The 24,355-nt window shown below is 36.0% G+C and overlaps 5 protein-coding genes and 1 pseudogene across 9 annotated transcripts; 5 read left to right on the top strand and 1 right to left on the bottom strand.

The window, feature by feature from the left end:
* Positions 1-2,224: 2,224 nt before the first annotated feature.
* AT2G06541 (TTF-type zinc finger protein with HAT dimerization domain-containing protein) lies at positions 2,225-4,329 on the top strand (the record flags this gene model as incomplete). Of its 2 annotated transcripts, NM_001161027.1 has the most annotated exons (4): positions 2,225-3,284; positions 3,384-3,467; positions 3,555-3,679; positions 3,820-4,329. In NM_001161027.1, the coding sequence occupies 4 exons, from the start codon at positions 2,225-2,227 to the stop codon at positions 4,327-4,329; spliced, it is 1,779 nt and encodes a 592-aa protein (NP_001154499.1). The 2 variants fall into 2 exon arrangements, with proteins under 2 accessions (NP_001154499.1, NP_001154500.1); NM_001161028.1 differs by lacking the exon at positions 3,384-3,467.
* A 441-nt stretch (positions 4,330-4,770) lies between these two features.
* AT2G06540 lies at positions 4,771-10,109 on the top strand (annotated as a pseudogene; the record flags this gene model as incomplete). The annotated part of the gene is made up of 1 exon: positions 4,771-10,109.
* Positions 10,110-12,019: 1,910 nt separating this feature from the next.
* VPS2.1 (SNF7 family protein) lies at positions 12,020-14,028 on the top strand. Of its 2 annotated transcripts, none has more exons than NM_126650.4 (5): positions 12,020-12,305; positions 12,721-12,851; positions 12,961-13,065; positions 13,145-13,405; positions 13,671-14,028. In NM_126650.4, exons 1-5 carry the CDS (start codon positions 12,266-12,268, stop codon positions 13,809-13,811), a joined length of 678 nt encoding a protein of 225 aa, NP_565336.1. In that variant the 5' UTR covers positions 12,020-12,265; the 3' UTR covers positions 13,812-14,028. The 2 variants fall into 2 exon arrangements, with proteins under 2 accessions (NP_565336.1, NP_001324346.1); NM_001335305.1 differs by having other exon boundaries at positions 12,098-12,554; positions 13,671-14,006.
* A 74-nt stretch (positions 14,029-14,102) lies between these two features.
* On the top strand, positions 14,103-14,822 carry PSBX (photosystem II subunit X). The gene has a single exon (NM_126649.3). The coding sequence runs from the start codon at positions 14,333-14,335 to the stop codon at positions 14,681-14,683; it is 351 nt and encodes a 116-aa protein (NP_565335.1). The 5' UTR covers positions 14,103-14,332; the 3' UTR covers positions 14,684-14,822.
* Positions 14,823-14,864: 42 nt separating this feature from the next.
* Positions 14,865-17,567, bottom strand: RPA1A (replication protein A 1A). Of its 2 annotated transcripts, NM_201704.2 has the most exons (4): positions 17,457-17,494; positions 17,331-17,368; positions 17,065-17,261; positions 14,865-16,600 (listed from the first exon to the last, which is right to left on the bottom strand). In NM_201704.2, the coding sequence occupies exons 2-4, from the start codon at positions 17,334-17,336 to the stop codon at positions 14,950-14,952; spliced, it is 1,854 nt and encodes a 617-aa protein (NP_973433.1). In that variant the 5' UTR covers positions 17,337-17,368; positions 17,457-17,494; the 3' UTR covers positions 14,865-14,949. The 2 variants fall into 2 exon arrangements, with proteins under 2 accessions (NP_973433.1, NP_178690.1); NM_126648.4 differs by having other exon boundaries at positions 17,065-17,368; positions 17,457-17,567.
* A 1,760-nt stretch (positions 17,568-19,327) lies between these two features.
* Positions 19,328-21,833, top strand: AT2G06500 (hAT family dimerization domain-containing protein; the record flags this gene model as incomplete). Its single annotated transcript, NM_126647.1, has 5 exons — positions 19,328-19,371; positions 19,401-19,597; positions 19,893-20,574; positions 20,782-20,948; positions 21,175-21,833. The coding sequence occupies 5 exons, from the start codon at positions 19,328-19,330 to the stop codon at positions 21,831-21,833; spliced, it is 1,749 nt and encodes a 582-aa protein (NP_178689.1).
* Between the last annotated feature and the right edge of the window lie 2,522 nt (positions 21,834-24,355).

Here is a 24,355-nt window from a genome sequence, read left to right as displayed (position 1 = left end):
AAGGCCAAAGTAATTTACTACAAGCGACTAAATTATTTATATCATCATGTTTTTTTTCTGTTTTTCAATTTTAAATTTTATTTTGCTTAAGTATATTCTATATTTTTTTATTGTAATATTGTGGGTGATTGGTTTGGCTGTAGAAGTAAAATTTTCGCTGTAATTATTTTGCTGTAACTGTGTTTGCTGTAGGTGTAGGTTTTTTCTGTAGGTTTTTTAATAGTAAAGCCTGATTGGTAAAATTAATTCAGTATTATAGATTTAAATTTTAAATATATGAATTTTAAAATTTTGCAAAATAAAATATGATTAAAAATGAAACATTTCATAATAATAAGTATCATATATTCATTATACAATTTTTGATGAAAATATATATTATAATATTAAATTTTATAATAAAAAAAATGAAATATATATTGTTGTGTCACATTTTATTTATGTTATTTAGGGGGGTTATTAAACTGTGGAATTTGACAGAGTTTAATTGAATTTAAATTCTGGTGTTATTCATTGAGGTAATTTTATTAATTTTTTTAAATTCTGGTGTTATTCAATTTCCGGATTTCTGAATTCTATAAAAAGCAAGTGTTGTTCAAGTTTTTGTATTTTTGTATGACAAAATAATTTGACAAGAATTTAATAGAAATTCTAATGTAAAATGGAAAGAACAATTTCTTAGGTTTTAGGTGGAGATTTGGATAGAAAGGGTCTCAAATGAAATTGCCATCCTTTTTTTGTTTCACGTCGTCGTCGGCCATGACGAAATCTCATATATCCTTCTTCATATTCAGATATGATTTCTCTTGTTATTAATCATACGAGAATTTTGTGATTTCTTTATTTGATTTTAGCTTGGATTTGAGGATAGATCTAATAAATAGAATCGTTTGGGTAACAGAAAGTATAATTGAAATCATATAAAGATACAATTATAGCAATGATGGAAGCAGAGAGAGATTGAATCATGGAGTTAGTGATGGAATGGACTGTGAATGAGATTAATAAGAAACATAGACCTAACAGTAAGAAGGAATGGATCAACAATGGTGATGGGTCATTGACTATTGGTTTCATTGAGAGGATGATGCTTTTTTTTTTTGGATGAACAGATACGATGCTTTAAAAATAATTCTACCAAAAAATCTACCAGAATAATTTTTTTAAAATCTTTTTACATTCCTTAAAAATCTCTAATTTATCTCCCCAATTCAATTCAGTTAGATTCTAATAAATTCTTTGATTCAATAACCCCCCCCCTTATATTAATAAAAATATTATAAATAGATAATTAAGTGTTATTATATAAAAAATGTCTACAGCTCTTAAAGCACACAAAAATATGTTGTAGAAATTTTAAGAGTTACAGCTAAAAAAGCTAAAAAAAATTGTTTTGGGCGGTGAGATTTTTTAGGAAAGCTAAAGCTTGATTGGTTCAAAATTAGAGCTTTAAGATTTTTTGGAGTTGTACCATAAAGATACAGGCCAATCAGGAGCGGACCCACATCAAAATAAGGTTAGGCACGTGCCCGACATTGTTTAAAAAAAAAAAAAAAATTTTTCATATATTTAATTCAATAATTTAATTATCTATTGGTCCATTGGGAAAAAAAGGCCCTACTCTTATAATGTTTTCCAGCTCATAACAATTGAAAACACAATAGCCCATTAAAAATTTGTTTCAGTCTAAATGAATAAACGATGGAAACAAACAATTGACCTAGATTTCTTTTGTCAACTAAATTGTTTTTTAATTGTTTATCTTTTTGGTTTCTTCTCAAATTTCCAGCCACCATGTCTAACGTAAGTATCTCTTTTTTGATTAACTAATATTAAAACTGTGGTAGACCGAACGAAACGAAACTGTTAGTTTTATCAAATTATTCATTATGATTATTTATGCAAGACATATTTTTTGTAGTTTGATTAATTCGTTCGTTAACAAATTTTTAATCTAAATTTGGTTTCTAATATGTTGATATAACTATTCTTATTAGGGAACAATTCATAGATTTTTCAAAAGAAATCATGAATCAACGTCACAACATATTCCAAAAAATATTCCAGAAGCTATTCTAGAAGATTTGTCTTCGGATCCTGCCGATAGGAAACATATTTTGGACTATCATCCTAATGAAAGAGATAAGGTAAGACCTAAATATCTGATTAAAGGTCCTTATTAACCTCGTGGACATGATTTTCCTAAACACTATCAGGAAAAAAAATGAGACGATTTAATCCAGACTGGTTTGATCTCTATAGTGGTTGGTTGGAATACAGTGTAAAAAAGGATAAAGCTTACTGTTTGGGTTGCTACTTGTTTAGAGATTACCTTGAAAATAAAAGTGGAAGTGATACGTTTGCGACGAAAGGTTTCGATACTTGGAAAAATCCTCAGAGTTTACGCGAACACGTGGGATTGGTGAATAGCTTTCACAATAATGCATTAAAAAGGGCTGATTGTTTGATGAGGCAAGGTCAATCAATTGTTCATGCTTTTTATAAGCAAGATGACATAGTAAAAGGAGAATACAGAATCAGACTGAACGCTTCAATTGATTGTTGTAGATATTTAGTACGACAAGGATTAACTTTTCGAGGCCATGATGAGTCAGTGGATTCAGCAAACAGGGGGAATTTCTTAGAGCTTGTGAAATATACTGCAGGGCAAAATGAGGTTGTAAGTAAAGTTGTGTTGGAGAATGCTCCAAAGAATAATCAGATGGTATGTCCCAAAATTCAAAGAGATATAGTGCATTGCTTTGTAGAGGAAGTGATTAGATCTATAATTCAAGAAGTTGATCATGATGTATTTTGCTTGATGGTGGATGAATCTGCAGATATTTTTGATAAAGAACAAATGGTAGTGGTTTTTCGTTTTGTTGATAAACATGCGACAGTGAAAGAAAGATTTATTGGTCTTATCCATGTTAAGGAAACATTTTCTGCATTTCTGAAATGTGCTATTGATTCATTGTTTGCTAAACATGGATTGAGTATAAAACAGATAAGAGGACAAGACTATGATGGTGCAAGTAATATGAAAGGTGAATTCAATGGGTTGAGATATCTAATTTTGAGAGAAAATAGTTCTGCATATTATATCCACTGCTTTGCGCATCAGCTTCAGTTAGTCGTCGTGGCAGTTGCTAAAAAACATTTTGAAATTGGAGATTTCTTTGATATGATTTCTGTCTTGATAAATGTGGTTGAAGCTTCTTGTAAGAGAAAGGATAGGGTTCGAGATGAATTTCGGAAAAAGCTGGAGGAAGGAATCAATCAAGGTCAAATTAAGACGGGAAAAGGATTGAATCAGCAACTTTCACTATAGAGACCCGGTAATACTCGTTGGGGTACTCACTACACAACATTATTCCGGTTAGTTGATTTATTCTCTTTTATCATTAAAATGCTTGAGTGGATCGAAGATGATGGAACTGATAGTACCAAAAGACGACAAGCTAATGGTCTTCTCAAGTACTTTAATACCTTTGACTTTGTGTTCTACTTACAGTTGATGTTGCTTATTCTTGGATTTACAAATAGTTTATCAGTGGCTCTACAAAGGAAAGACCAAGACATTCTGAATGCTATGTCACTAGTGAAATCCACCAAGCAACATTTATTCAATCTCAGAGATGATGGATGGGATTCTTTTCTTAATGAAGTTTTTCTTCTTGTAAGGATCATGACATTGAGTTTGTCATTATGGATGGAGAATTTGTTGATCCAAGAAAGCCAAGAAAAAAAAGCAACATGACCAACTTGCATCATTATCAAGTGGAGTGTTTTTACACTGTATTGGATATGCAAATTCAGGAGTATAATGATTGTTTCGATGAGGTAAACACCGAATTACTTGGTTGTGTTGCTTCTTTAAGCCCTACTGATTTGTTTCGTGAGTTTGATCAGTTAAAAGTTATGAGATTGGCTGAATTTTATCCACAAGATTTTACTCGTGTTGATTGGAGATCACTCGAGCATCAGCTTGGTCTTTACATTGACAATATTCGGGAAGATGACAGATTTGCTAATTTGAAGAGTCTAGGAGATCTTGCACGTGTTATGATCGAGACAAGGAAACACCTTTCGCATCCTCAGGTTTATCGACTTTTGAAGGTAGTTTTGACTTTACCTATAGCCACTGCTACTGTTGAAAGATGCTTCTCTGCTACTGTTGTGAAGACTACTTTGCGCAACCGTATAAGTGATCAGTTTCTAAACGACTATGTGGTTTGTTTAGTTAAAAGAGAACTATTTGATACGGTGATAAATAAGGTAGTGATCAAAAGATTTCAGAGTATGGAAAATCGTATGATAGCTCTATAGATATATTTTATTATAAAACATTTTTTTATATTAGTATTTTTGAATATCATTTTTTAAAAATATTGTGCCTGAGGTTAAAATAAATCATGGATTCGCCACTGAGGCTAACCAATCATTACCATTATCTTTTGTAATCATATGTTTTAATATATGAATTTTTAATTTTGTATTTTTTTCTTTTTTATGGTATTTAAAACGTTCTCACCAATACAAACATATTTATTAGAAGTATTATAAAAAAATTTAAAAGTAAATAAATATTATAAATAATATTAAGAAAAAATTATTATGTTTAAAGAAAAACTATGCTTACAATAAAAAGTTAACTACTGAGGAAAGAAAGATGGCGCTTGCGAGAGCGATTGCGAGGGCGATGTACAGTTACTTTTAGATTTGGTTGGACGGTTACTTGACTTGGTTCTCGGATAGTTTCGTCGACGTCGTGAGGCGTTTCTGCGACTCCGATTGTGCGACGGTTATCTCCATGTTGTGGCTTCCCCCACTACGTGATGCAACTGCCACGATTTCTGAAATGCGGCGTCGCAACACCGTTTCCTTCTCATGGGTCATCCCGTGATGCCCAGGAGACAGAATCTGAGATCAATCATCACATCGATGCCGCGTGTTTGGGGACTGTCCGGACTAGTTCATGGGCGCATCGTTGGTGGCAATCAATTCCAATTCATCTTCCCGAGTGAAGAATCGTTGGAGTTGGTGGTGAGACGGGGTCCTTGGGCTTTCAATGACAGGATGCTCATTCTCCAGCATTGGAACCCGAACCCGCTTGAAAATCAACCGATCATTAATTTCATTCCCTTTTGGATTCAGATTTGTGGCATTCCATTTCACTACCTCAATCGAGAAGTCATTTCTCACATTGGTCGGTCTCTTGGAAACCTCTTGGACGTGGATTACGATGCAGAGGTTGTAGCCCGTGTTGAATTTGTGAGAGTTCGTGTTGACTGGGACATCCAACTTCCCCTGCGATTTCAGAGACATTTCCAGTTCAAGGCCGGTGAAAATACCCTGCTCAGGTTCCGTTACGAGCGTCTTCGAGGCTTCTGCGAGGTGTGTGGCTTGCTGACTCATGACACTGGAGCATGTGTCCTGCAGAATGGTGGCGAAGAGCAGCACTTTGATGATGATAATAATGAAGACATGCCTCCTCCTGCAGAACATCACAACCCAGGCGTAGTCATTCGTGAAATCAATGATGATGAACCAAATGGAGTCCTGGAGCTAGAAAGACACAATGAAGATGAGGAACAGGAAGATATGGATGATCATCATGATGCTCTCGCAGAATTTCAAGACATGGAAGCGATGCGCTATTCCATGTTTAATGGTGAGATGGAGACAAGTGAATTGTTTAACCATATTCCTCCTTTTGAAAACGCTACAAGAGACATCCCAGGGAGCTCTGCCCATCCAACTGCTGAGTCAGTGTTGCAGTCGGATCTGGACTTGTTCAATGGAGTGGATTTGGCGAACGCTCCCCTGGTTCCAGCTATTGATAGGGGAAAACGAAAGAGGGAGGATTCGCTGGATGAAGGTGAGGATAGCGAGCCAAACAAGGTGGTGATGTGAGATAGGTGAAAGCAGTGACTGTTCCGGCGCAACGGTTCAATTGATTGACGTGAGGAGAGGCCCGGTGGGCCCAGAAACACCTCTTCATCCATGAGGACAACCGCTTGGAACTGTAGAGGACTGGGCAATGACCTCGCAGTTCGACGTCTGAAGGAGATGAAGAAGAAGTTCTCTCCGGACATCATTGTCCTTATGGAAACTAAGCAAAGAGATGACATCCGTCAGAGATGTGTGTAGTGATGTAGGGTATGATAGGGTTGTAACGGTTCCACCAGATGGTTTAAGTGGTGGAATTGCTTTAATGTGGAAAAATTGTGTTTCTGTTTCAGTTCTTTATCAATCCCCAAACCTTGTAGATACCTTTGTTAATATTATTGGATTTGGGTTCTATTTATCTTGTGTTTATGGTCACCCAAATCCAATCTATAGACACTTGGTTTGGGAAAGATTATAACGTACAGCAACTCAAAGAACCGAACCTTGGATGGCAATTGGTGACTTCAACGAAATCAGAGGCAACCATGAGAAAAAGGTGGAAATCCTAGGCTAGAGAGCTCGTTCACAGATTTTAGAAGAATGATGCAAATTTGTGATTTCAAAGATCTCAAACACATAGGAGACCCGTTTTCCTGGGTTGGTAAACGCCACTCCCATGACGTTGCTTGCTGCTTGGATCGCTCAATGGTTAACAATGAATGGTTGACACAGTTCCCAGCATCTCACATGGAGTTTCTAGAGCTAATTGAATTAGACCATCAACCTGTGATTACTATAATCACCAGTGACTTGTAACAAAAGTACAATCAGTTATGCTTTGATAGAAGATTGGTTGATCAAGATGGCTTCAATGATGCAGTCAAACGGAGGTGGATGCGGAGGAATGCGGGTGACAGTCTTCAAACACACCTTATTGACTGTAGAAGAGAAATCTCTAAGTGGAAACGAAGATATCGTACGAATGCTCAGGAAGACATAGCTCTTCTTAAGAATTGTCTTGATAAAGCACACACGGATGGTTATACAACTCACACTATTCGGGATTTAAGACTGCAACTCTCAAAGGCTTATGCAAATGAAAAAGAATTTTGGCGTCTCAAAAGTCGTAAGACATGGCTAGCAGGTGGGGATCGAAATACAAAGTACTTCTTTGCTTCTACCAAAACTAGGATGGCAAGGAATCGTATGTACTCAATTCATGACGATGACGGAACGAAACACAGGGGAACCAATCGCATAGGGGAAGTGGCACAAGATTTTTTTACTAAACTATTTCAAAGTGAGCTCACACCACAGAATAATCATTTCCATGTGTTAAATGGTTTCCAGCAGCGAGTCATTTGAGAATGAATGCTGACCTAATCAGGAATGTAACAGAAGAAGAAGTCAAAGAAGTTGTTTTCTCAATAAGCGGATCTAAGGCGCCTGGTCCGGACGGTTTCACAGGAGCTTTTTATCATAAGTATTGGGAGGACATCAAAGATACTATTCTACAGGAGGTACAAAACTTCTTTGAGAAGGGCATCTTCGATAAGACAATGAATCACACAAACCTGTGTCTCATTCCAAAACCAAAAAATCCTCGACACGAGAGTGACTATAGAACGATTGCTTTGTGTAACGTAAGCTACAAGATCATCTCTAAGATACTTGTCACCAGATTAAAGAAGCACCTCGCTAACATCATCTCAGAAGAACAAGCAGCCTTCATTCTGGGGCGTGTGATCACCGACAATGTAATCATCGCTCATGAAATAACTCATGCCCTAAAAGTGAAGAAACGATGCTCTAATTCATTCATGGCGATCAAGACAGACATTACCAAGGCGTATGATCGACTTGAATGGGATTTCCTGCAGGCGGCAATGTTTAAGTTTGGATTTGACTACCGGTGGATCGAATGGATAATGACTTTTGTCAGAACTCCAACTTTCTCTGTCAATATAAATGGCGCACCCCATGGATTCATCCAACCGGAAAGAGGCATCCGTCAAGGAGACCCCTTGTCACCATATTTATTCATCTTATGTGCAGAGATCCTTAGCCACATGATGAAAAAGGCTGAAGCTCAAGGTCTTATCAAAGGGATTAAGATAAGTAATAAAAGTCCCCCTGTTAGTCACCTTCTTTTTGCTGATGATTCACTATTCTTTTTTCAAGCAAATATGAAGTCGTGTCTTGCTATTAAGGACATTTTAACTCAGTATGAAAGAGCCTCGGGGCAGATGGTCAACACAAGGAAATCTGCACTTCACTTTGGAAAAAGAGTTCATGAAACTATGAAGACGAACATCCGGAGAACGTTGCAAATTCACAATGAGGGTGGTTGTAATAAATATCTTGGCCTTCCTGAACAATTTGGAAGGAAGAAGATAAAGTTATTCCAACACATAGTGAAGAAAGTGAGAGAGAAGACAAAGGGATGGCGGAATAAATTTATTTCTCAAGGAGGAAACGAAGTCTTGCTTAAAGCTATTGCTCTAGCTATGCCGGTTTATACTATGAACTGCTACAAGCTTCCCAAAAACACTTGTGAGGAGATAGAGCGCATCATTGCTCAATATTGGTGGTCATCTACACAATATGGGAGCTCGATGCATTGGGTTGCATGGGATCGTATGAAATTCTCAAAGAAAGAAGGTGGGCTTGGATTCCGGGACATTACCAAATTCAATGATGCGCTTCTAGCAAAACAAGCTTGGAGAATATTTCAGTCTCCCGAGTGTTTAATGGCCTGTGTGTTAAGAGGGAGGTACTTTCATAATTCCAATATCTTTAATGCTACTGGATCTCAAAAATCTTTTGGGTGGCAATCTATATTACATGGTAGAGACCTTCTTAAAAAAGGGGTGAGATACATAGTAGGTAATGGCGATTCTATTAATCTTTGGACGGACCCATGGTTACCACTTCATCCTCCAAGACCTCCAAGACAACACCCCCATCACCAGCATCGTGACATATCCATTCAAGACCTTTTCTTACCAAATCGAACAGGCTGGAATGAAAGATTGATCCGTGAAGTCGTCATACAAGAAGATGTTCCATATATCCTTACTACAAAGCTCAGACAATCACAAAACAGAGATTACTTGGGATGGCACTACACGGAGACGGGTTCATACACCGTTAAGTCTGGCTATTGGTTGGCAACTCATATCCCTGATGAAGAACCTCAAGCTCGCCCCCCAGCAGGCGAACCCCAATTGAAGAACAAGATCTGGAAAACCACAACGGCTCCTAAACTCAAACATTTCCTTTGGCGAATGCTTTCTCGTGCACTTGGAACAGGAGACAAACTTTCAATTCGTCATATCAACCTTGATAAATATTGCAAACGCTGCGTCTCTGAAACAGAAACCACTGATCATCTCTTTTTCACATGCCCTCATGCAATACAAATTTGGCGGGCATCGGCAATACCCATCCATGAACTCACTGATTCCCAGATCAGCTTGGAGACGAAAATGACGGCTCTATTTGAATGGCACCAAGAAGTACCTCGAGAATCTCTACACTCACAGCTACCCTTCTGGATATTATGGCGCATATGGAAGAGTAGAAACAAGGTCATATTTCAGCGAGAGAGTAACACTTGGCAAAAGGATCTACGAAACGCATACCAAGATACAGAGGAGTGGATACTGAATGGCCACAACCAAGGGGATAGTCGAACAACACTGGCAGGAACGCACTCTACTCGTACCCAACACAGATGGCAGAGACCGGAGGCGGGATGGATTAAATGCAACTACGATGGAAGCTTTACCGGACAAAATCAAAGATCAACAGGGGCGTGAATTATTCGGAATGAACACGACCAATACAAAGGAGCGGGGAAGAGTTAAGGTCTGCCGGTTTCAAATTCACTGGAGGCGGAATGTAAATCACTAATTTCTGCAATGCAACACCTCTGGGGTCACGAATACACAAGAATAATATTTGAAGGAGATTGCAAGATTTTGGTGGATGCCTTACATGGAAAAGTGAATCGATTTGATATTCTCAATTGGCTGCATGACATCAAAGCTTGGAAGAACAAGTTTGCCGACGTGGAGTTTAGATGGACAATAAGAGCTTGCATTGATTTTACGATTTTGGCGGGAAAATATGATTTTACAATTTTGGCGGGAAAATGTGATTTTATGGTTTTGGCGGGGAAAAATATTTTACGGTTTTGCCGAGAAAACATGATTTTACGGTTTTGGTGTGAAATTTGCTTTTGCGGGTTTTGGCGGGAAAACATGATTTTACGGTCTTGGCGGGAAAACATGAGTTTGTAGTTTTGGCGGGAAAACATGATTTTACGGTTTTGGTGGGACACATGTTTTTACGGTTTTGACAGAAAATATGATTTTACGGTTTTGAGATAAAAATATGTTTTGCAGTTTTGGCGGAAAAACATGATTTTACGTTGTTGTCGGGAAAATATGATTTTGCGGTTTTGGTGGAAAAATTAAATACAATTTTAACGTAAAATAATAGTTCGTGATTTCCTAATTTTTAGATGTTTTGGTGCAATATGGAATTTTAAAAAATATTAAATAACAAATTTATAGAAATTGGTATTATTACAAAGGTTATATTTGTTATTTATTCATTTTGACTAAACAATCTCCATCCAAATGGTCCAATTAAGTCCATCCAAATGAGTTTTAAAAATTTGCCTAAACTTACAAAGTCATTCAAATGGATCATCCAAATGATTCATTCAAATGATCTGTTAAATTGTCAAAAACAAACATCATTTTTCATCTCCACCTAAATGATCCATCTGGATGGAGAAACAAATTGAGCCTCAACCTGCTGACAAATTAGCCAAGATACAACTTCGTAATAGACAAGATTTTATGTTCAAGAACAAACCCAAAAAAATCCTCAACTAATTTTTTTTTGGATGTTTAATACCCAATTATTTTTGGTTGGAAGGTAAATACACGAAGTAATAAAATCTTGCAATTTAATACAAAAACAATTAATTGTTGTTATTTTCATACTCACGATTTCACAATAAAAATAAAATTCCAATTTTACCCTTACCATCTCAATTAACTATTAATTTTTAGATGATATGATATTAATTTTCTAGTTTTGGATAAAAATTAATTTTATTAATATTTTAGTTTATGGTCTCTCAAATTTAAATTTTCATTTTTATTATAATTATTTTATTTTAAAATTTAACATAAAAATTATAGAAAATCAAAAATATTTTAAAATTGTCAGTAAACATTCTTCTTAGTGAGAAACTCTCTTTTCGATTGTATATCTTTCATGAATCAAATTATTTTCGACAAAATCTCAACCTGAATCTCATCGTATTTCTCAAAATTTATCAATTCATAAAAATGGCGAATTTTGTTTTTAGTAGCAAAATAGCTAATCTTAACCTGAATCTCAATGAATTAGATTAATTTTCGATTTTAAATTTTTTCAAAGAGAAAACGACTCTTTGGTATTGTGACGATAGAATAAGATTGTAAAAATGACTATTTTAATATAATTTTGATTTTCTTTAATTTTTATGTTAAATTTTAAAATAAAATAGTTATAAAAAATGAAAATGAAAATTTAAATTTTTAGACACCATAAACTAAAGTGTTAATAAAATTAATTTTTATCTAAAATTATAAAATTAATATCATACCATCTAAAAATTAATAGTTAATTGAGATGTTAAGGGTAAAATTGGAATTTTATTTTTGTTATGAGATCGTGAGTATGAAAATAACAACATTTAATTGTCTGGGTGTTAAATTGCACAGTTTTATTACTTCGTGTATTTATCTTCAAACCAAAAACGATTGGATATTAAACGTCCAAATAAAAAATAGTTGAAATTCTTTTTGGGTTTTTTCCATCTTATGTTCTTCTATTATGTCCCCAGATGTATTTCATCCTTAATTCACACTGATTACATACGTTCTAATTAATGAAAGTTGAGTTAAAGAAAAAATAATAATATTAAAAAATTCTTTTGTGATACTATATTGCCCATGTTCTAAGAACGGTTCATCCGGATGAGATCTTCACAACGAACATCATCGTAGTATGATTAAAAAGAAGATATTTTTAAGGAGGTCCAAAAGTTATAAGAGGTCTCCAATGTTAATTATGAGAAAGATTGTTGCTATAATTGATATTAAAAAAACTTCTCAAGAAAAAAGGAAGAAAAAAAAAAATCATTCCTTTACGCGTTTCGTATCTCTCACCGAAGGAAGCTTCGTCTCTTCTATATAAAAATAATCTCGATTTTTCAACTCCGATCAAAGGTTTTGCTAATTCGTCGCCTTAATTTCGTTCAAGCTTCTACAAAAGTCCCAGATTTGTTCACCTTTTTCGGTATTGAATCATGATGAATTCAATCTTCGGAAAGCGAAAAACTCCCGCAGGTTCTTATCCTCCTTTCTCTCGATTTCGTCTCTTGTCGGATCTGTGTTGCTTATTGAGTTTGTAATTAGTGAAATATTCGATGATCGCAAGTTTTGATCTTGTAATTTTTATACTTGATTTGAAATTAGATCAATTTAGGTTTGATTCTGAGGAATATGATCTCTTCGTTGATTATGAGTTCATTAGGTTACATGTTGTTCAATTGTTTTTGTAGGTTATATGTGGTTTTGAATCATGTATAGCTCAGTGTAAGTAAAATGGTTTGGAGTTATAAAGCTTTTGATTGATTTGATGATTATGAGTTCATTTGTTTTCATGTGCATAGATCATTAGGTTACATGTAGTGCAATTGTTTGTGTAGCTTAAGTGTGGTTTTGAATCATGTATAGAGTAAAATGATTTTGTCGGTTGCAGAACTTCTGCGGGAGAACAAGCGGATGCTGGATAAGTCTATCAGAGAGATAGAGAGGGAGAGACAAGGCCTACAAACACAAGAAAAGAAACTCATTAACGAGATTAAAAAGACCGCAAAGCAAGGCCAAATGGTTCGTTTCTCTTTTGTAGCGTATATAGGTACCATGTATAGGATTACTTCTCATTCTTGAATAGTTGGACATCTTCTTGAATACATTTGTTGGATACTTTCTCTCACAGGGAGCTGTTAAAGTGATGGCAAAGGATCTTATAAGAACGCGGCACCAGATTGAGAAGTTTTACAAGCTTAAATCTCAACTTCAAGGTGTATCTCTCAGGATCCAGGTATGCTTTATTTTTACCAAGAGTCGAATTGTTTACTTATTTTCCTGCAAGGGGATAAACTTACACTTTGTTATTTCAGACTCTGAAATCTACACAAGCGATGGGTGAGGCGATGAAAGGTGTGACTAAAGCAATGGGGCAAATGAACAGGCAGATGAACCTTCCATCTCTGCAGAAAATCATGCAAGAATTTGAGAGGCAGAACGAGAAAATGGAGATGGTGTCTGAGGTTATGGGAGATGCTATTGATGATGCTTTGGAAGGAGATGAGGAAGAAGAAGAGACTGAAGATCTTGTTAGCCAAGTCCTTGACGAGATCGGTATCGACATCAACCAAGAGGTAAATACATCAATATCTTAGCTACCATTTACTTATTCCACTTATGGATCAATCGAACCAATCTTACCATAGCTGTTAGATATTCACAATAGACCAAATCAGAATGGACCTTATCATAGCTTAAACTTCCTTGAACTGAAACCGATACTGCGTGACGTGAGATTTGGTTTTACTTAACTTGATTGTATCCATCTATAACATTCCTAGTTCTATTTCCCACCTGTAAGATGCTTAACTCGATTTGACCGATTCATCTATGTTTCAGCTGGTGAATGCTCCATCTGGTGCGGTCGCAGTACCCGCAGCAAAGAACAAGGTGGTACAAGCTGAGGCGACCGGAGCTGAGGACAGTGGAGGTATAGATAGTGACCTTCAAGCAAGGTTGGATAACCTTAGAAAAATGTGAAGCCTTTCCTGTTTCTGTATCATAATATTACTGAGGCTGATCACTTTTCAATTTCAAAGGCAAATGTTGCAAACGATGTGTTAACGTTTTGGGGGTGGGTTTGTAATAAATTCATAATTTGAGCCCTATATTATAAAACTGATTATTGTTCAAACACTTTGTATATAAACCAATTTAAGGGTCTGAGAGATTTGAGAACCAAAATTGTTAGAATCGAACCGAAACTATGCACCTCTCAATTCGGTTATGTCAATTATCGAACCGGACTCGAAGTACGATATTTTTTTTCACGCCCAATAGCAACCACAGTAATCGCAAATGAAGATAACGTTATCTATCCAATGAGCCATTAGGAAGCTCAGAAGCTGCCACGTAAGATTCATATCTCACATCTCCAATCTCTGAACATCACTAACCTCAAATCTCTCTTCTCAAATACCATTCTTCTCAGCAACTTCACACATTTCGAAAGAGAATCTCAGAAAGATCAATCTAGAGAGACCAAAAAGAGATCGGAAGAGATGGCTTCTACCTCCGCGATGTCATTGGTCACACCACTTAACCAGACCCGTTCGTCTCCTTTCCTTAAGCCATTACCTCTGAAACCATCCAAGGCTTTGGTTGCAACTGGAGGCAGAGCACAGAGGCTTCAAGTTAAGGCCCTCAAGATGGACAAGGCTTTGACCGGTATCTCCGCGGCTGCTCTTACTGCTTCGATGGTGATTCCGGAGATAGCTGAAGCTGCTGGTTCTGGAATCTCTCCTTCCCTCAAGAATTTCTTGCTCAGCATTGCTTCTGGTGGCCTCGTCCTCACTGTCATCATTGGTGTCGTCGTCGGCGTCTCCAACTTTGACCCTGTCAAGAGAACCTAAGACCTATATATCTTTCTTACATCATTATTGTAATCTGTTCTCCTTCTGTGTATTCGTTTCAATGTTGCAGCAATGAACTTTTGGATAAAAGTCAAATTTGTTGTTTCCTGAATTCGAAAGACGATTGAGACTTGAAATCATAACACTAAGCTTCATTGAATCAAGATTCAATAGAATTCATCAATTCATAATATAATAGTGTACTAAACTCGAGCTTGCATATTCTGAGTTAATTGAAATACCTCACTGTAATACCTAGAACGAACTTACCTTACGAGCAAATCAAGCATGTATTTACTCTCGGATGTATAATTCACCTTATCAACCTTCACAACAGTCATCTTCACTCTTTGTTCATCCCCATACGATTCCTCTTTGATCTTCAGCTTCAACATGTACTGATGAAACAGTCTGTCTCTAACAATCTCTGCGAACTCTTCCTCCTTCTCCAATTCGTATTTCATTGCGTAAAGCTTCTTAGCCGGACATCCCATTATTTCTTCTCCTGTTTCTTGAAACGCGGTTATCCAAGTCAACCCAGTGTGGTCTTGAATCTGTACCTGAAGAAGGTATCTATAGTCGCATTCATCAGACTCTTGGTTGCACCGGTCACAGAGCCACCTGTTTGTTCCAGACCGTGTAACCTTCTTGTTGCATTGTTTATCCCCGATCATCAAAGGACAAGCTGTATAACAGAAGCTATCTGTTTTGATGAATGATATGGTTGCTTTCACAGTGATCCAGTCAGGCTTATCTGATCTTCCAAGACCTTCCTCTTTGATCTGAGAAACATTTTTCCTTATCTCGTTCCTGGAAACTCCTCCAGGCATAGTGTCCCTGGAGATGGAGAAGGAAGCAGTGTCTTTTCCCCCGTAATCGAACCAGGTCCGTAGTTTATGAGCTTCAGGGAAATCTGGATTTATGAAGAGCTGTGTTGAAGATATTGTCCCTACTGATTTCCCACTGAAGTCGCTTACTTTTCCAGCTTTTATTGCTAAAACCGGGTGAAAAGCTGAATCAACCATCTCTTCCAGTTGCCGACCATCTCGGTTACAGAATTCTCCCCAAAGTGTTACCTCTACAGCCTTTCCTGATTCATCCTTTAGATTCAGGATCCTCCTATGGGTTTCCATCCCGTTCTTTCTCAAGATTGGCACCGAGGGGTTCACAGAAGTCACCACACCAATGACATCGAGTATGGTATTGTTCTCAGCGTTCTCAATGTCACTTATTGGGCGGAAGGAGAATTGCTGCTTTGGTATGGAGCCATCTTCATCAGGGCAAAGCTCCACAGTCGATGTTGACTCCAAGAAAATTTCCCATTCATTCTTTAAGTGGTTGAAATTTTTCTGTGCAGGCTTCAAACTTCCCTTTGAAATCAAATATACCTTACCAACCTCAGTAACATCATAGAAACGGTCAACAAGAGCATTAAAGCACGTAACCCGAATCTCCCCTCCATCATAGTCAAGCAGATCAAACGAGAAAACCTTTCCATCTCCTTTTGCATTGTTATATCGTCTGATATCTCCTTTCGCAGTTACTCTAGCCTTAATAGCCCATCGACCTTGGTATGGATTGAGAGCAGCAATAGGGATGACTCGAGCTGGAGCCTCGTTCTTCATGATGGGTCCATGATTTCTGTAACTTGCAGGCGGTTGATATGAAGGTTGAACAGATGGCCTGAAGCTTGGAGTATTGTTGGCTTGATTTTGAATGTTTACACCCCTGGGAGGTGCTCTATTAACAGAATGCTGAACCATTGGTTCATTAAAAACAACCCTGTTCGGAGGCGGTATATTGCCCGTACCTGAAAATGTCTTCTGGGCTTCTGTATCTGTTTCTCCAAATATTGTAGGGTTCCCAATGGTTTCAGACTGTTGTACTATCGTCTCCATGTTCAGCACCACAATAAGCCTGTACACAGTATGAATAAATCCATAAGAAAATCACAATCAAAGAGAGCAAAACTCCTTCAAATATGTCATGTTCAACCAAAACAATTGTGTAACTATATTTTCCAACTCACACAATCAACAAAATCATCTCCATTATCATCCTAAATGTTGTCCTTAACATCTGCCTACCAACCATTAAATACCATGAACTACAAAGACAACAACACAAATCTTTCCCACTAGTACATGTTAACCAAAATCATTCATCAATACACGAAACCTCATTGAAAGGTCTCTACCAAAAGCGAAGCTATCATTGCTTCTGCAAACTCATTGTAACAAATGCCTTACACATACTAAACCAAATACATAGCCACGAATACTCAGAAACATTACTAAGCAACAAATCAGAGATCACTAGAAAACTAAGCAATTCAACACAACGAAAACTAGATCTAACCAGAGAGAAAATGGAAAAATTACTTGCGGCCTTTAACGTCGCTACAAATGTAATCAATCAGCTGAACGATAGATCCTTTCTCAAATTGTCCTGACTTGACTCGATCATTAAGCTGAACCGCGACCATAGCATGTTGAGCAGAAACACCATCTGAAATGAGGAAACGATACCTCTCCTGGCTTCTCTCTTGACTTCTTCCTATCATTTTGATTTCTAAAACCTGTAACAACGGCTTCAAATTCACGTCGCCGTCATGTATCGCCGTGATTGCGTTCGGAGTCAAACTCACCGGCATGATTGTGATTTTTTAGATCCCGGCGCGAAACCCTAGAAAAATTGAAAAAATCGATAAACCGGAGGAGGAGTTAGGAAATATTCTATGGAGAAATAGAGCGTGAGGAAGACGAGATTTGACCTAGACGGTGGTGGTGGTGGTGACTGTTAGGAGATTCCTCCGAAAGCTTTGCTGAATTTTGCGGGAGAAGCTTAAAAGATGTTGTTTTGGGTCGCAAAACAGTTTATGGAGATTTTTCAATTTTGAAATTTTTTGGTTGATATTTCAGTGTAAAACTACTAATTTACCCTCGACTCGTAACTGTGAACGACTTGGATTAAATTCTCGAAAGAGAGAAAGACTATAGAACCCCTTAGAACATCCTTATTGGTAAGCTCAGACTAGTTCTTATGTTAATTAGATTAGAAATTTAATGTTTTAATTGATTTCTTTGGTAAGAATTGCTCTTATATAAGAGCAAAAATTAAATCTAAGAGCTAGACATGTGTCAAGTTTTTATTGGGTGAGTGTAAAATATTAACTACATTGTTAAATGTTTTCAAAATTTATGTTGTAATCATTATTAAAGTCTTTAAAATTAAAATGTTTTTATTTTTAAATATTTTTTTTTCTTCTTAAGAACTCAAAGCTAAGAACTCACCATTGCATATTACCAAAATTATAATTTCTTAACCAAACTCTTAACATAAAAGATTTCAAAATTAATTATATATATACCTATGAACTACCCTAAGAATAATCTAAGCAATCCCCAATAATGATGCTCTTAGAGCATCCACAATGGGAGGCTATTAGCAATGACTCTTAGCAATATTTTTATTAATTGATATTGAAAATTTGTAGTTAAGAGTTTGGTAAGAGTTTTAATTTTTGGCATGATTAATAGTAGTATATTAATTTGGGGTTTTTAAAAAAAAGAAAAAAATTAGATTCAAAACCAACAAATTAATTAGCTCAACAAATGTTTAATCACTATAAAATATCAAGAATCTCTCAAAAGAATCTCTCAATAGAATGAGATTTCGAATGAACAACATGTTATACCTTCTCAAATTACTCAAGAACAGACTTAGCAACTTCTCACTTTTGTTCAAAAGAGCATCTAGCGTCATCATTGGCACCAAAGCTCTAACCACTATGTTTAAAAAAAAAAAACATACAAGAACAAATCAAGAATCGTAAACAGAGCTAATTCTTCAACAACAACAAAAATATCAAGAAAGAAGCAAAAAGTTACCATTAAACACATAAGCTTGGATCTGCTCTCTAGGGTTTTGAAGCTCATAAAACACATCATCTGTACTAGCTTTCACTACACAACAACAACAAGAACCAAAAAAACTAATTTACATGAATCTCACCACATATTAACCAAAATTCCAAAAGGATGAAAAAGAATAAGTGATCATGAACCTTAGTTTTGATTTCAATTTTGGTTACAGCTGACAGAGTCGACTGCAAAAAAGGAACAAATTGAAAAGACTACATGATGAAAACAAAATCGATGAAAAACAAAACCAAATATGATCGTCAATAATCAAAAAGGTAAACAAAAAAGAAACAGAACCCAAGTAATTTATTAGATTAGCCAATTCATAGACACAATTTTGATAACAAGCTAAAACCTGGCAATTATCAAACAAATCAAGTTATCATCAGAAATTTTGAAATTACCAACCAACCAACCATATGAGAAATAGATTGAGACAATCATGCAGGGCCGGCCCGTGACGTAAGCGATATAAGCGGTGGCTTAGGGCCCAAAAATTTTAAAGTCCAACGAGGCTTAATTAAAAGAGAGTTGAGAAGAAAAAATCTGATTTTCAACCCAAGACTTCTAAAGCCCATCAACCAATTCTCTTATTCTAGGTTTCCTCCATTAAAAATCTGATTAATTCCATCTGCCGTGAAGAAGCAAGCGACCGACGTACGTTAGAGCGTTGAGTTGAGACTTTGAACGATGCCTCCTTTAGGGATCAAAAAGGAACCTCATGGATGTGATAAAAGAAAATTGCAAAAGAGACGAGAAGAGTTGGTAAGATCACAGGCTAATTCTCTTCTTAGGTACATGAAAAAACCTGAAAATCCTACAATTTCTGAAGTCATTAATTCTGATGGAAACAATAACCAACAAGAACGAGCTGATGAAGTGGATCCAGAGAATAAAGTGGACAATTTGGATGAAGTGGTTCAAGTGGATGAGAATGAATTTGAGAATAAACAACAAGAACAAGCTGAAGTTGTCTTTGAAAAGAAGAAAAGTCGATAGAATGAAGACATTCCTTCCAATATTTCTTATCCGGCGAATTGGGATAACATGAATTTGAGATTAAGAGTTTTAATAGTTGAAAAAGATCCAGTGGCAAGGTTATCAACTAGTCATCGTTTTGCTAAAGATGGAATTGGAAGACATTTCTCTCACGGATTCTACTGATTTATGATAGAAAAATGGAGAGAAACATGATAGAAAGTGGCTGATTTACTCAAAAACATTAGATAAAGTCTTTTGTTTTTGCTGTAAATTGTTTAGACATGACAAGAGTTGTGGTTACTTAGCAACTAGTGTGTACAATGATTGGAGAAATCTTTCGAAGCGACTCGAAGAACATGAAGGCAGCCATGACCACATTATTTGTATGACTCGTTGGACTGAGTTAGAGTCTAGACTACAGAACAAAACAACGATTGATAAGTATGTCCAACAAGAAATAAACAAAGAAAAGATTCATTGGAGGGAAGTACTAGTGAGGATCATTGCATTAGTGAAGACTCTCGCTAAAAATAACTTAGCATTTAGAGGAGAAAATAAAAAGATTGGTGAAGACAGAAATGGGAATTTTTTGAGTTTTATTGAGATGATTGCAGAGTTTGATGTAGTGATGAGAGAGCATATCAGAAAAATTGGTGCAGGTGAGATATATTCTCATTATCTAAGTCCCAAGATTCAAAATGAGTTGATAAGTATGCTGGCCCAAGAGATTAGACTTATGATCATGAAGACGATTCGTGCTTCAAAGTACTTCTCCATAATTCTTGATTGTACTCCAGATATTAGTCATAAAGAACAGATGACTATTCTCATTCGATGTGTGGATATTTCTTCAACACCAATTAAGGTTGAAGAATTCTTTTTGAAATTTTTGGAAGTCAATGATAAAACAGGTGAAGGGCTGTTCTCTACGATTCAAGAAGTACTAATTGATATGGAGTTAGAGATTGATGATGTGAGAGGACATGGGTATGACAACGGGTCTAATATGAAAGGAAAAAACAAAGGAGTGCAAAGAAGATTGCTGGAAATTAATCCAAGAGCATTTTACACACCATGTGGTTGTCATAGCCCCAACCTTGTGCTTTGTGATATAGCATCTTCTTCTACAAAGGCAGTGTCTTTTTTTGGGATTATACAGCGGTTATACTGTTTGTTTTCATCTTCAACAAACAGGTGGGATATATTTAAAGAGATGGTAAAAGGTTTAACACTTAAATCCTTATCTCAAACTCGTTGGGAGAGTCATCTCGAAAGTGTCAAAGCAATACGGTTTCAGACTCCTGAAATCAGAGATGCTTTACTTTACTTGGCAGAAAAGACCGACGATCCAAAAACACGAAGTGATGCTGAATAGAAACACATGGTATTGGAGGGTTTGAGTTTCTTTTTGGTATGATTATTTGGTATGACTTCTAACTGTTGTCAACAGAGTGAGCAAGACTTTACAAGCTGATGACATTGATATTGATGTTGCTATTCTTGAGCTGAAAGGATTAGTTTCATACTTACAAAAATATAGAGAGACATGATTTGAGAAAGCAAAGTCTGAGGCTATACGAATTGCAGAGGCTATGGATATAGAAGCTGAATTTCCTGTGAAAAAGAAGAAGATCATTAGAAGAAAGAAGCATTTTGATCATGGGAATATGAAATTGTCAACAGAGGAGGATTTCAGAATTAATTACTTCCTTACACTCATAGATCAAGCTCTAATTTCTCTTGAGTCAAGGTTTGAGCAATTCCAAAGGTATGAACAAACTTTTGGATTTTTGTTTGATTTACAAAAATTGACATATGCAAATGATGAAAACTTGATGGCATCATGTGTGAATCTTGAATCATCCCTTAAGCATGGTGAGCATTCTGATATAGATGGGGCTGACTTGTTTATGGAACTAAAAGTTCTACGAGAAGTGCTACCAAATGAAGTTACGAAACCTATTAAAGTGTTGGATTTTTTGAAAAGAGTGGAGGGTTGTTATCCTAACACATGGATTTCGTTTCGGATATTATTGACTATTCTAGTGTCAGTTGCTTCAGCCGAAAGAAGTTTTTCTAAGCTTAAGTTGATCAAGAATTATTTGAGGTCCACCATGTCACAGGATAGGCTCAATGGGTTAGCCATATTATCAATTGAGAGAGCAATGCTTGAAAAGATTGATTATGCGACTGTGATGGATGACTTTGCAGGGAAAAATGCAAGCAGGATCATATTTACTCAGTAGTGTTTGCTTAAAACTTATGTATCCTCTCTTATGTCTTTTGGTTTTTGTTGGTTTTGATACTTCTGTTCTGTTTTTAATACTTTTGTTCTGTTTTTTGATACTTTTGTTCTGTTTTGATACCTCTGTTTGCTTTTAAAGCTTTATGTTTTATTTTTTTGAACCAAAAAGCAACTGTGATGAGTGAAAAAAGTTATAAAGGTGGGGCAAAAAAAAAATTTTGGCTTAGGGTCGTAGTATACGTCGGACCGGCCCTGCAATCATGAAATATCAAATTTTACTATGAAATAATAATTTTGAAATAAACCTTAGAACCAAATCCTAGCATCGAAAACCATAAATCTCCAAAGAGATTCATAGTAAATTATTAATCACAATCAAACTCATCTTGTTACTAAACAATTTTGAATAAAAAAAAATGAACTGAGAAACAATAAAACTTACCATCTTGTTCAATCGAGATTGATAAATCGATCTTCCTAGTCTTCTCCTCTGTTTAACAAACCGACTTTCCTCCAAACCGAACAAACCGACCCGAATAACCCGGTTTAGCCGAACTCCCAGGGCTAGATGCCGCCGTCGTTATTTGTCGTCAGATGATTCAGGAAATAAAGAGAGACTTTTTCCTCCCTTTTTTTTCAACAAATCACCCACATGATTGCCACGTCACCACCTCTTAGTATTGTTTGTGCCTCTTATATAAGAGGGCCTCTTAAATTTTATCCCAATTTGCCATTTAATTTTAATCACAAAAAAAAACTAAGAACCCCCTAAAAGACCTGCGTTGAGGATGGTCTTAAAATTTGACTTTATTACCAACCTAACCAAATAAAATGGATAAAAAATATTCTGAATTTTTTGTAATCGGGTCAAAGCTTTAAATAATTTAATTAACATTTTTTATTCTTCTCTTATTGTTGTCTTATTTTTTTTTAAATTTGATATAACTACATACAACTTTGTTATTTGCATAATTTGGTCAAATTCGTATCTACTTCTTCTCCAATTTGAATAATTACGTTCTCTATGGGTTTTTTCTATCTTTCTTTATCGATTCTAGTCTAACTTGGTCTAGTATGTTGGTTTATTTTCAATTTTTGGTAGAGTTAGATTGAATTTAGATAAATTTATCTAATTTATTGTTAATCTAATCAATTTTGTTTGTAAGTTTATGTAAATAAGTAATGGCTCAAACAAATAATTCAATTGTATGTGCAAAAATCTTTGGAAAAAAAAGAAGCCCCTCCAGAAGTAGACTTTGAAGCAATAGATCTAATCTCTCGCAGAAATTCAACAATATAATCTATAATCTTTAGACAATTAATAGAATTTGATAAACTATGTTTCTTTCTTAACTAAGAAAATTTTCTGATAATAAAAGATAAAACTAATTATAATTTGGTGAGATGATCTACATACATTACATACTTTGCGTCATGAACTATTCTTCTAAATGATATTGTGAAGTTGAGTCTTGCTAAACAAGCAAATGATGACAAGGCTAACTCAAAGAGTAACTCAGGTTGATGCAAATATAACCATAGTTAGTTCAAGCTTTTGGGACCACAAACAAAGTTGCTGGTTTCGTCAAAAGAGAGAGCTGTGAGTTGTCTTGTAGTGAATTCAACTGTGTGGCTGTGGTGGTGTATATGTTTGGTTACGTATAAGGTGACAACTTTGCATTTAGGATTGGAACACAAGGTGTGATGTCTCCCTCTATAAAGAGGAACATTATGAAGAGAGAAGAGGTGTGATGCAGTGATGTGTGAGTTGCAGAAACAGAGGAAAAACAGAGTGGGGAAACACTAAGAGGGAAAGTGAGCTTTGTATATTGCCTGGGGTGGGTGAGGGAAACAAGCTGTAAACTCTTCCATGTTGTTTAGTGGATTCCGGGACACCGTTCCCGGCGAGACGTAGGCTATACCGGTTTGGTATAGCTGAACTTGTTAAACTGTGTTTGTGTGCTCCTTATTCTTTTTCTGCATCATTCTCTGCATTTACCAATATCTTCTTATTCTCTCTGTTTCAGTCTTGCATATTTCCCAAAGAAACACTTCTAAGTTTAGCTTGAAACCGTAATAAATAAGCAAGCAACAAGCTTAAGCCTTGATAAGGTTGGATTAACCTTAAAGATATTTATCAAGTTTGATAAAGCTTTAAATGTATGTATATCAGTCGTTCAAAAATTTGTAGTCGCTTGGCTCCACTACTAGTAAGTTAATTTGTTGGGAGGGTTCGAGTTGATTTTCTTTGATATGTGTAGCTCAAATTCAGATGTACATGAAAGAGGAGAAGAACAACATTAAAAGGATATACAATAACAGAGAATCCGAAAGGGGAGAAAATAAAAAGAACGAGAAGGAGAAAAAGTTCATGTGTTGTTTTGGTTTGATCGGGAAGAAGAGGCTCCTGACGATATAGAAACAAGTGGAAGAGGCAATAAAATGGTGAAGCGTACAATCAAGAACACATACATAGGTGATATGTCTATAATTTGCATGTTTTCAGTGTCCATTCATCATCGT

Source organism: Arabidopsis thaliana, chromosome 2 (genome assembly GCF_000001735.4).
Source record: "Arabidopsis thaliana chromosome 2, partial sequence".
In the NCBI taxonomy this organism is placed as follows: Eukaryota; Viridiplantae; Streptophyta; class Magnoliopsida; order Brassicales; family Brassicaceae; genus Arabidopsis; species Arabidopsis thaliana.
Note: the sequence above shows the minus strand (reverse complement) of the source record. Positions and strands in the feature narration are given on the sequence as shown.

Excerpts from the sequence above, each read along its gene's own strand:
- VPS2.1 (NM_126650.4), top strand. The coding sequence starts at position 12,266 with ATGATGAATTCAATCTTCGGAAAGCGAAAAACTCCCGCAG. Across the intron at positions 12,306-12,720 it reads AAAGCGAAAAACTCCCGCAG|AACTTCTGCGGGAGAACAAG; the intron begins GTTCTTATCCTC and ends TGTCGGTTGCAG. Across the intron at positions 12,852-12,960 it reads CCGCAAAGCAAGGCCAAATG|GGAGCTGTTAAAGTGATGGC; the intron begins GTTCGTTTCTCT and ends TTTCTCTCACAG.
- PSBX (NM_126649.3), top strand. The coding sequence starts at position 14,333 with ATGGCTTCTACCTCCGCGATGTCATTGGTCACACCACTTAACCAGACC.
- RPA1A (NM_126648.4), bottom strand. The coding sequence starts at position 17,336 with ATGCCGGTGAGTTTGACTCCGAACGCAATCACGGCGATACATGACGGC. Across the intron at positions 16,601-17,064 it reads AGCGACGTTAAAGGCCGCAA|GCTTATTGTGGTGCTGAACA; the intron begins GTAATTTTTCCA and ends TACTGTGTACAG.